This window comes from Pseudopodoces humilis, chromosome 3 (assembly GCF_049639895.1).
Source record: "Pseudopodoces humilis isolate 2021_Gansu_Grassland_sample_001 chromosome 3, ASM4963989v1, whole genome shotgun sequence".
Taxonomy (NCBI): Eukaryota; Metazoa; Chordata; class Aves; order Passeriformes; family Paridae; genus Pseudopodoces; species Pseudopodoces humilis.
The window spans coordinates 96,509,947-96,522,330 of NC_142202.1; the positions used below are offsets into that span (position 1 = coordinate 96,509,947).

Consider the following 12,384-nt stretch of genomic DNA (forward strand, 5'->3'; position numbering starts at 1 on the left):
TGCTTTCCTCCATGAGGGAGTGCTGGTCCCTCATTTGGCATGGCAAATCATGTTCCTGACAAGGACCCCTTCATTTTGCAGTCAACCAGAACTGACTATTCAAATGCCAAGACTGGCCTTAGAAACCTTAGAAGATCTGGAAAAACACCCTGTTCCTCAACTTTTCTTATTGACTAGTTTTTGTTGCTCTCAGTTGCTTGCTACTGTTGTGAATCAGAGACAAAAAAGAGACTGTCCACTGTGGACAAATTCCTTGTACCCTGGGGTTAGGAATCGCCTTATGAGGCGATGTAGCCAGATTAAAGCTTAATGTTTCTAAAGTAATTTTAATATGCACATGAGGGTATTTTGGAGAAAAGTGCTCTCACAGAGATTGATACTTCAAAACTACCTCAAGACTGTGGTCGAACAGTTTGCATAACCTTAGAAAATAGCTGTAAAGTAGCTGGTGACTTGACCTGGTTTCTAGTACTTGTGGCTGGCCCTGTGCATAGGCAAGGGAGGCTGCAGCCCAGAAAAGCAGAGTTCAGCAACACAGCAAATATTTTCCTGCAGGTTTTATCTGTCAGAGCCCTGGGGAGCTAGCCTGGTTGCTGCTTCTGCATGGCATCCAAATTTCCATTACTTTTCCTTTTCCTCCCGGACTATTGCAGTACATTATGTCCACCTTTATCATAGAATCATAGAAAAGCTTGGTTTGGAAGGGACCTTAAAGATCTAATTCCAACACCTCTGCCATGGACAGGGAATCTTCTACTTGACCAGATTGCTTAGGATCCTGTCCAATCTGGCCTTGAACACTTCTGGGGATGGGGCCTCCATAACTTCTCCGGGCAGCCTGTTCTATCTAATCTAAATATCTCTTTCAGTTTAAAGCCATTCCTCCTTACCCTATCACTGTCTGTGTAAAAAGTCACTCTCCTCCTTTTTTTATAAGCCCACTTTAAGTAGCAGAAGGCTCCAGTGATGTTTCCCCTGGCTGAAGAGCCACAACTCTCTCAGCCTGATTTTATAGGAGAGGTGGTCCAGCCCTCTGATCATCTTTGTGACCCTCCTCTGGACACATTCTAACAGATGCATGGCTTTATGTACCTTCTCCTCTAGCTCTTGTTCCTCATCCGTGGGTGGCGAAAGTCAATTTTGTCCTGTACTCTTGAGAAGCATCAAGTGTTAATTGCTGCAATTGTGACAAAATTTATCATGGCCTAAATACTTCAGCAGCCATTCCACACTCCTAGGTATTCTTCCTGGTTGGCAAAGCTTGTCTTTGAAGTAGCTTATGCCTGACCCATTATAGGATGCATTATAGGCTGTGGAAATCCTCAGGTAGTCCCTGTTCCTCCCTTGCCCCATGGGAAAATTGCCCAGTATTACCCAGGATTACCTTTTCCCTAGGGTTTCCTGCCTGACTGTAGCCATTAGACTATGTCTGTATTGGGGTCTCTTGACCCAAGAGCTCTTCCCAGATCTAAGCATAGATATCTCCTTTTAAGGTGTGGTCCTCCAGCTGCACGTCTCTCTCCTTTGGAAGAAAATCTGGGGAAAGGATTTGGGTCTAAAGGGACTCAGCATACACAAGTCTTTGCACCAGATCTGTATGATCAGTAAGAGCTTTTGGCAGCCCCCGTCCCTCAGTGTGGATGTAGAAACAGATGTTGTAGCAAGGGGGTTGTGAGGCAGAGAGACCTGGTCTGTAACTCATGCAATGCCCTCCACACATTTGGAAGGAGACAAAGTCTGCTCCCAACAGATTCCCTTGCTATGATCTCCTAGGAGATAATGGAAGCACAAACTGGACAGTAATTCAGAGGGACATTTTATTCCCCCAACTCCAAAATGATCTCCTTGGCCTTGCTGCTAAGACATCTGTTATGCCAGTTAATACCTTCAGGCCATCCCAAAAATAACAGTTCTGCTCTCCTAGACCCCCAATATGCTGAGACATACAGACCCACATACTGGGTCCCACACCTGTGCCTAATCCTACTTGACTTATTTTTGAAGGGATTCAGGGAGTGGAAATTAATATAGCCCAATCTTCTTGCTCTAGATGTAAAATGCACATGTCCTTATGGTGGCTATAAAAGATGATAAAAACCTGTTATGACTTTCAGCTTATTTGTAGAGTACAGAGCTTTGTTTAAGGACAGACTGGAAAAACATATCAGAAATACATAAATAACACTTTGTCAAAGTATTTTTACAGGCCCCCTAAATACTGTCTTTTGACAGTCCTTTCACACGAACTCCATTTCTGTTTGGTTGTTTTCTGAGACATCTCTTCACAGCCTAATTTCAGGCAAGACATTTCACTTGTCAGCTTAGACTAGTATATGTTTCAAAGGTGATTCTCTTCAGGAGTTATTGAAGACTCTGATTCAACTTTATTGAATGATACAGTGAAATATTACCTGCCTTCCACCCTCAATGAGTTATATGAGGGCTATTGTACCAGACAATTTGCCTGGGCACAATTCCAGTGCTCAGGTAGATGAGAAGTGAAGTTTCAGGCCTTTGAGTTGGTCTCATCTGTTACTGCATTGCTCCTTTAAAGCAGTATCCACTCTGAGTGGGATCTTAGCACTGACAACCTTCAGGTCAAAGCCAGGTGGCCAAGAAGGCCAGTGACATCCTGCCCTTTATCAGCAATGGTGTGGCCAACAGGACCACAGCAGGGCAGTGATTTTCCCCCTGTACTTGGCACTGGTGAGTTTACACCTCAAATCCTGTGTTCAGTTCTGGGCCCCTCACTGTAAGAAGCACATGGATGTGCTGGAGTGTGTCCAGAGATGGGCAGCAGAGCTGGTGAAGGGTCTGGAGTGCAAGGCCTGTGAGGAGTGGGGTTTAGCCTGAAGAAAAGGAGGCTCAGGGGAGACCTTATTGCTCTTTACAGTTACTTGAAAGGAGGTTGTAGCCAAGGTGGAGATGGTCTTTTTTCCCAGGTTACAAGAAATAGAACAAGAGGAAATGGCCTCAAATTGTGCCAGAGGGAGTTTTGATTGTATATTAGGAAAAAATTACTTCATAGAAAGAGTTGTCAAGCACTGGAACAGGCTGCCCAGGAAAGTGGTTGAGTCACCAGTCCTGGACATATTTCAAAGATATGTAGATGTGGCACTTATGAGGACATGGCTTTGTGGTGGACTTGGCAGTCCTGGGTTAATGGTTGGCTGATGATCTTAGAGGTCTTTTCCAGTCTAAGCAATTCTATCATTCTAAGCCTGCATGCTGTATTATCTCCTTTTACCTTTCCAGATTGCTGCCTCCAATGAGAAATCATGAACACAGAATGCCTATTATTAGCATTATTTAATCTCCATTTTGTTTAATTAAATTTCTCCTGAGATTTATTCCATCCAGTTTAACAGCAAAAAAAAACCTGCTAAATGTACTGCTGCCTGTTTCATGTGTGTCTGAGGAGCAGATAACCTGCTTGGAGGAGCTGCACATGTACTTCATGCTGTGTGGGTTATGGCACACAAATATATATTGTGTTTGTAGTGGGACGCTGCATGTGTTCAGAAATGGTTGAAAGCCTTTGGAATTCTTGTAACTGTTTATTCATTCTTTTGTTTAGGAGTCAGTGACCTGTAAGTGCTCATTATGAAGAGAGATCTGGTTTTCCTGGTGACTCTAATTAGCCTTGCCTTCCTGTCACTGCTAAGATCTGGATATCCTCAACACATTGCAGAGGAGTCCTGCTCTGTTCAGATTCTTGTTCCAGGCCTCAAAGGTAATGTGAAAGCCTACTTCATTATTTAAATATTAATAGTTTTTTTCTAACAGGCTCATTTGCATAACTGACAGTTTTAACAGAGACAAAGAAGGTGCCTCTCAACTGTCCTCTTTTTTGCCCCTGTTTGTAGCCTCCTTAAAAATGGAGTTTTAACACCCATAAGGTGAAATTAAATGGTTCAGAGAATGCATGCCAGTTTCCCAGATTTTTTTGTGATCACTAGTGCTTGTTATTCTTATACATTGCCTGGTTGTTCTCTCTGTGTTTATACTGAGCAGGGGTACACATACCCAAAAACTGTAAAATCAGGCCCTACATTATACCTGGGGAGGTTTTCATTTCCATTTTGCAGTGTAAATAGGAATTATTTTGTGTTTTATTGTATTTTGTTTGTCTTTTGATTTTTTTTGAAAGCTCAAATACCTCTTAGAAGAAAGCAAACATTAGTTAGGTTTTTAGCATTTCTATAGTTTTTGTGGAAAAAGGCAACATTTTTATGGAATATGCCCCCAAACTCTTGCCCAAAGGTGGTGTAATAAATAATTTATCTTTTCATAGGAAAAAATATAACTTGCATAAGAAATCAACCACTGGGAAGAATTAGCATTCTAAAACAACAACATCCATTATCGTTGTTGAAATTCCAGCCCTGTTTAGTGAATAACAATAATTCCTTTTGTGAAGGCTATGACATATCTGTTGAAATATAACACTTTTGAACATGAGGAAATACTTTTTAACTAAGGACAAAAATCTCAATGAAAACCACCAGTTTATCGTCAACAATAATAAAAAAAAAATGTGTAAGAATCATACAGCAAACCTTTTAGTTTTTAATTATGCCTTCTAGTGTCACAAAACCCACCTAGCCAGAATTGGTGCCATTAATCTTATCTGTACAAATCTGGGCTTTCCCGAGTTGCCTGAGGGTCACAGTTTGGACTGCAGGTATTGTCTGTTCTGGTTAACTGATTGGGAGAAGTGAGGCTCAGTTCTGTTCTGCAGTTGTTCACACAGCTAAATTGTGAGCCCAGCTTGGCCGCTGGTTTGGTGTGGCTGGGGTGTAAATTGCTCTCCCCAGACATTGCCCAGTTTGTCTGTGGCTGCTTTCTGCTCGAGGCAAAAGAATTGTGCTACAGGGGTGCAGGCTGTGCTTGCCCAAATGGCTTTAAGGCTACTTTTATTCTTTAATATTTATTACTGCTTTGTCTATTATTATTATTATTATTATTATTATTATTATTATTATTATTATTATTATTATTATTATTATTATTATTATAGATGCACCTTTGGATGCCTGAACTCAACCAAAAGCTATTTTTACTATTTACTTTGATAACTGGCTTTTGATCTTAATAGTATGGAGATCTTCTTTAGGTGTTCTTGCTAGAAAGAACAACACTTTATCCAGGCCTTCTGAGCTTTGACTAAGGCTTGAGTAAAGTTATTTTATTTTTTTAGTATATTTACTGTGTAAAAGAAATAAGATAGTGCTGTTAATGTGATTTACAGAGGAGAGCTCAACTAAGTTAAATATATGTTGTCCAAATTTGCATGAAAGTTCAGTCAAAGGGTCAGACTCCACAGCCCTAAGCTTTGAAAATATTTTTTCATATCAAAGAACTTGACGGGACGAGTTTTGTGACTTCTTTGCATTGGTTTCCTTGTTTTCATAATCAGTCAAAATTAGCATTATTATACGCAGCAGAAGTTTTTAAAGTGTGTAAAGTGTGCAAGACCCTTTGGCAGAGGACAATTCTAAGCCTGGAAATCAGAAAGAGGCCTGGAGACCACTGTGTGATTTTGCTCAGTTTCTTGAGATATAAGCCTTGCAAAATTGAGAGAGATTGGTGTACAAATTCAGTGAATCACAAAATGGCCTGATACAGACCTAGTTAATGTGAAATTCCCTAAAGAGCTTTCAATGCTTCAACTCTGCCATCAGGGGGACTGGCTCTGAGAGGTGGTGATGAGATACTGCTGTCCCCTACTGGCACAACTCCAACCCATTTCACTGGGCAAGGCTTCCTTTAAACTGAGCACACGTGTGGCCATGTGCCCAAATTTCAGCTCCTGTGCAGCAGGATTTACTCACTGCAGCTTTTAGATCTGCACCATCTCCTCCTCTGCTGGGCAACATCTCCAGTGATAGAGAAGAGAGTGCCACACTGCTGCTGGGAATGGCTCTGTCAGAATTTGGGACAAACAGGTACAGGGAAAAAAAGTGCAAGAAATTAGGGAGACCACAGGATACGTGAATGGCAGAGGATAGACACTTAAGAGGTGGTGTAAAAAGTGGAGCCCAAATGGGGTGATGAAGAAAGTAATCAGGGAAAAGTACACCAAAGCAGGGGAGCGTAAAGGAGAAATTTTAGAAGAACAGAAAGAGATAACAGGGGAAAAACAAAGAAAGAAGAGCTCAAGAATGAGACTGAGTGGAGAGAGTGGAAACTAAATAAATGGAAAATGACACAAAATCAATTAAGATCTCACAGTGTAAAAGAGGAAATCAGGAGGGGCATGAGATGAGAATGGAGGTGGAAATGGATGAGGAAGAAGGCCAGTAAAGACACCAAGAACAGAAAAAGCAGAAATGAGATTAAGGTCAGCAGTTTAGGTCTTAGGGACTGGTTTTGGTGGTTTGTATTTGTTTTTGTTTGTTTGTTTGTATGTTTAGGGTATTTTTATTTTGGTTTGATTTTTCTGTGGATTTTTTTGCCTGTTTGTTTTTTGTAGTTATTTTGGTGGGGTTTTTTAGGGGGCAGATTTTGGTGGGTTTGTTATTTTTTAACTCGAGACTATAAAGTAAGATGAAAAGTGTAAGGGAAAAACCATGGCTCTAAGAATGCAGACATCAGACTGAACCATGTTTTAAAAAGCCATCAGTGTTAATAATATGAAAAGTGTGTGCTGTGTGTGAAAAAGCAATGGACTATGAAGCCTTACTACACTTCTCACTCATATTCTTCCTAAAGTTTGGTTTCTTTTGATGGGCAAATGAAATTGAAGTTACTACTATTGTAAAGAAAAAAATAACACAGAAGAATCCTTCAAAGTTTAAACCTTACAGTTTGCCATCTTGTTTTGTCTCCCTTCTAGAGTCTAAAGCAGGAGTTGTCTTAATAGTCACAATGATGTTCAATAGATAAAAAAGTTGATGCTACATTAAAAAAAACCATTTTTTTTACACCCACACTTGATGCATCTACTTACATGGGGAATATGAGTAATGGAAAGAAGTTATCACTAGCCAGGAATGCTTAATAGCTCACATAGTTAATATTTGGTGTACTATTTTAGTTGCACATTGTAGATGGTACAGCTTATGATAGGAAGTTGCAAATATAAGCATAGACAAATCCTGTCCCAAAGAATTCACAAAAGGAGGCAAATCAACAGCAGTTGTAAGATATATCACCTGAGTTTAGAAAGATCTCTCCCAGAGATGATGTAAGAAGAACCTAGAACTACTTAGTAGTAGTGTCATGATACCCATGATCCCACCATAGCTCATGTTGGTGGCAGGGCTAAATTTCTTTTAGGAGTTTGGGGCATCTCAACACTGTGGAGCACTACTAACTACATCTTGCCCTGTCTCAGCTGCATAGACAATGCTGCATTGTGCTGACAAAAAAGGTACTGTTTGATACTGAGGCTGCAGCAAAGAGCCAGGAAGGGATGGAGAGGACACTGAGCAAGAGGTGCAAGTGCTAAGAGACCGTGGCTGTTGGAAGAGGCTGCAACAGATCACTTGGGTGGAGACCATAATGAACAGATCCCAACCTCCTGTTGTCAAGGGACTTAGTTGTAGATTGAGGGACTGGAGACCAGAAAGGAGGCACAGGGGTGTCTTTCTTTATTTCACAAATCAAGAAGTTAAACATGATTGTTTATTGGTGAAAAATTAAATTGATTGAAATTTCTTGACCGAAAACTGTTTTGTTGCCCATGACACCTGCACAGGCTTTACTTCCTCTACTTGCACAATGCTCAGGGTACAAACAGCAAGAATAGGAACTTACACAAAGCAAAGCTGAGCTGTACCACTGATCTGTCCCTCTGGGCCAAGGTCTTGCTCCTTAAAACAGCTGATAAGAAAAAAATGTCAACTGGTCTGTAGCTGGGCCTGTAATGGAGTAATCTCCTCCTGGAGAAAGTTTTTAAAACACCCACACTAAGGAATGCGGTGTCATCGTATTATAAGAATAAATGCAGGCAAGTGTAATGGCCTGAAGCAAGAGTGATCTATTTTATTGATCCCTAATGCACAGCTTTCACTCTGAAGAACATGTAAAGCAATAGGCTGTAATAGCCTTCTCTCAGCCTCCAGAGAGCAAGGAAAAGTCATTGTCAGGATTTATCTTTGGGAAGCAAAGAACTCATAACCAGCACTGAGGGGTGAAAGGCAATCATACAAAGCCTATTGGTTACTTGATAATAAAAATGTGACTTCCCAAATGTGCTAAATTATAGCCTGTTTCATACTAACAATATTATTCACTGGGGATTATGTGAAGTTTGTCCTCATTAAGGTCAGAGAATGGCCTATTTTTGCATGTCTGAAGGCAGGGAAGATGGTCTGGAGCAGGCTGATGAATGAAAATATAACAGATGGAGGACTGAGTTCAGCTCACAGTCACCCTAGGTCTACAATAAAGAGAGAGATGGAAAGAGAGCTGGAGGCTGCATATTTGAAATGTGCCATGGTGTGGCGTGTTTTTACATGTCAGCTCTGTGACTCCTCTCTTAACCACAGCTGCCAGCTATGCCAGAGAGCTGGGCTAGTGGGGGTGCATGATAACTATTAACTTTCTTGCTGTGGTGTTCTCATCAGCTTCCTGGAAAGCAGCTAATGTTCACTCCATAGGAATAGTGTTGGGACATCATATGTGCTGTGCTAACTCTGGATTTTACATACCAGCACTTTACTTTCTGTGGAAACCATAGAACTTTCTTCTCCTTCCTCATATAAATCTTGGTTTTCCCAAGGTGGCTGTATAAACCATTCTTTAGCCTTCTTTTTGTCAGAGATTTTAATTTTATGTCAGTGGCAGACTACAGTAGTAGTACAGTTGTAGGGGGCAAAACAAGCTAAGCATCCCCAAATTTTTAATGAAAGGCACCAGGGAGGCAAACACTTTTTACAGAAAGTGGTGTTTAAATATGCTGAATATAATGATGCACCACAAGCTATATGTATGTAAATACACTACATAGTGGTTCAAACCTCAGAGATTAAAAGGCACAGTATATAACTGAGGATATGGAGTAGGGTGTTAATGCTTTCATGCTTCAAAATGGTTCTTTCATGATGGATGTAGCAGTGCCTTCTTATAGGTCTCAAAAATGACATTTTTTTCTTTTAATTTGAGGTCATAGTTAAGCCATTTTCACTTGACACTTAAACATGTCCTTAGCAGAGACTTGGAAAGAGTTTGGTGAACACAGAAGTTTATATGCTAAGTTGGGGTCTGATTCTGAAGCTTCTGCTTAAGTGAATTATGCTGTTGACTTTTTGTATCTCAGTGATTTAAGTAACATCCACAAAACCAGACCTGTTGTATAAGACTCGAGCAATGTACTGACAGGGTTTGCCAGTGTCTACATCACGTGAAGAAAAATCTGTTTTCTGTCCATCAAGTAAAGCTGTTAAATCAGATCACATATGCTTCTGTTTTTTTCACTGGAGAGAATGACATTCTTGTCAATTCTGCTGACAGAAAATAGTCCTGGTTTGATATGATTCTTCTTTTTGTTTACTTTTGTATCAACAGGGGAGGCTGGAGAAAAGGGGGAGAAAGGTGCTCCAGGTCGTCCAGGTAGAGTTGGACCTCCAGGAGAAAAAGGTAACTTTGATAAGATGTCTTCAAAGTCATTCCTGAGAAAATGCTGCTTTTTCTTGTGAGATGATGATGATGGGTGTCCTTGTTTCCATAACCGAGTGACAAGTCATCCTTGGCCATTTCTGTTTACTACTGTCATGGTTTAACTCCAGCCAGCAGCTCAGCCCCACATAGCCACTCACTCCCATCCCCTGGTTTGGATGAGGGAGAGAATCAGAAGGGTGAAAGTGAGAAAACCCATGGGTTGAGATAAAGACAGTTTAATAGGGAAAACAAAGGTCACATGCACACAAGCAAAGCATAACAAGGAGTGAATTCAGAGCTTCCCAAGGGCAGTCAGGTGTTCAGCCATCCCCAGGAAAGCAGGGCCCCATCACATGCAACAGTGACTTGGGAAGACAAACACCATCACTCCGAATGTCCCCCCTTGAATGTTCCTTCTTCTTCCTCCAGCTCCACATACTCAGCACAGTCCCATATTTTAGGGAATTTAGCTGACCCCTAACTTGGGTCAGTTGGGGTTAGCTGTCCTGGCTCTGTCCCCTCCCAGCTTCTTAAGTATCACCTTGTGGTTTTTTAAAAAAGATATTCTGGAAATAAAAAAAAAAAAAAATCTTGATTTTTTTTTAAAAGGTCTCTATGAAGAAAGGCATCATAATGTCTCCTACATAATTTGTCTTCTGAAAATGAAAACCTGACATTAGATCAGAGGGAATGTATTCACAAGATTCTATTTTCTTTTTTCTTTTTTGGTTTTTTTGGGGTTTTTTTGTTTTGGTTTTTTTTTTTTTTCTGAATTTGAACACTCACAACATCTTAATTAAAACCACTGGGGGAAGGCAGTAAGCCATAATAGACAGAGATGAGCGTGAGTGTTCCCATATTTTTTTGGATATGGGAAAATGGTGATAAATTTATTTGCCTTTTTGTTCAAAAATATTTTGTGCTCTTAAGAGGAATGATGCTTAACAATGTTCAGTTATACAGCTGAGAGAAATGTAGCATTTCTGTCTTGCAGAAAATTCTGTCTTTTCATATTTGCTTTCCTCCTGAAGCAAGGAGGAAATTTGACCTTCATAAGTTTTCCAGGAGGTATCTGTTCTGAAAAGTTCAAATTGGGAGAAGTTGAACTCCTTTATTTCAATATTGAAACTAAAGATTGCCATTCCTGTTATCAAAAGGTTGGAGTTAGTTTTTACTGAGCTGAGTTTACAATCTTTCTTTCAAAGCAATTGTAAAGATAATTTATACTTCCTTATGATGATGCATGATCCGTTATGTTGTTTTTTTAGGCAGTTATGGAAGTTTGATACTGGTTACCCTGGGACCAAAATCCATAGCTAGAGCTCTTCCTCCTACAATGCATTGAAAAATGTATAACTTCCATGAGGTGTGTGTTCCATCAGTGTATTTCCCTTTTGTAAATGTACTTTCAAGGATGACTTGTAGAAAAAAAATACTGGAAACCAAAATTTTGGCTCTTGCAAGGCAATGCAGCATGAAGTGTAGTATGACAGAATAATTTAGGTTAAAAGGTTGTAAATAGCTCATCCAGTCCAGTCTTGCTTTGAAACAGGGCAGATTTCAATATCAGAGCAAGTTTCTCAGGGCTTTGTCCAGTAGACTTGTGAAATATTCCAAGGATGGAGATTCCACATATATTTTAAGCAGTCCATTTCACTGGTGCCATCGTGAAAGACATGTTCTAGCTTGTAATCATTGCATCTTGCCCTTTCTCTGTTGTCTCTGAGCAAAAAAAGCCTGCATCTTCTCTAAAAACTGCTTGTAAGTAGTGGAAGACTGCAATTAATTCCCGCCATTACCTTTCTGTATTCCAAGCTAAGTAAAACCACCTTCCTCAGCTGGACTTTGGTTTGCTTCTCTTGTATGAGGGCCCAAAAATCTCTGGGTCCTCTTTTGCAAAGGAGTTTTTTACCCAGCCATTGGCCAGACTTCATCAAAGCGACACAGGTGAGGTGCTTACGATCTGGCTGTACCCAGGATATTCCCGTCAACACATTTCTGCAGCTTGTCAAGCTCCTCCTGACCAGCAGGGCCGTGCTCTGATGCACCAGCATTCCTGCCAGCATGGACCATCTACTTCTTCCTCCCTTCAGCACTGTAGGACTCATTAGCAGCTTCTGGTTAGACTCTGGCAGCCTTGCAGCAGCACCAGCTAGCCCTCTCAGCACCTTTGAAGGCCTTGTGGGCAAGACCATGGGCTTGTGTACATCCAGGTGAAGTAGTCCCTCACTCAGTTGTCAGCTGCCATGAGTAGCTTGTCCTCTCCAGATCTTTGCTACCAGACATGCAGAAGTGGGAGGCCAGAGAGGAGACCTTGCCAGCAGAGACAAAGGCAGAGAAAGCACTAAGTGCCTCAGCCTTCTCTGTGTCCTTTGGCATGAGGTTGTCTTGACAGGTTCTTGAGAACCCCTCTCATCATGCTGTCCTGCATGTTCTTCTATTTTGGCATTTTGTCATGTCACTTCAAAATGCTTTGGACCATCTGAGATGTGGAAGTACTCTTCTGCCCTCAGGCCAATCCATGATGTAGCATTTAATTTGTTTATTTTATACTCTAAATTTGTATTTGTTTGAAAAATAGTTCTCATAAGGTATGCTTGATTAATGCCAGTAACAGTGGTAATTTTCCAGTTTTTCATACCTCTAAAAGTCAGAAAAATATCATGAGACTGAAAGAAGAAACACTGAAGTGGAAACAAACTGCAAGAAAACATACATGAAACAGAAAAGGGATTTAAGAAAATTGAATATTAATGCATACTATATCAGAATTTTTCC

At 40.6% G+C, this 12,384-nt stretch overlaps 1 protein-coding gene across 4 annotated transcripts in view; it reads left to right on the top strand.

Moving 5' to 3' along the window:
* COLEC11 (collectin subfamily member 11) overlaps nt 1–12,384 on the top strand; it is a 38,542-nt gene that overhangs the window by 13,905 nt on the left and 12,253 nt on the right. For all 4 annotated transcript variants that reach the window (XM_014251387.2, XM_014251388.2, XM_088053642.1 and 1 more), the window contains 2 exons: nt 3,578–3,733; nt 9,514–9,585. In XM_014251387.2, the coding sequence (XP_014106862.1) occupies nt 3,604–3,733; nt 9,514–9,585 (202 nt within the window). In that variant the 5' untranslated portion in view covers nt 3,578–3,603. The remainder of the gene's footprint in view (nt 1–3,577; nt 3,734–9,513; nt 9,586–12,384) is intronic.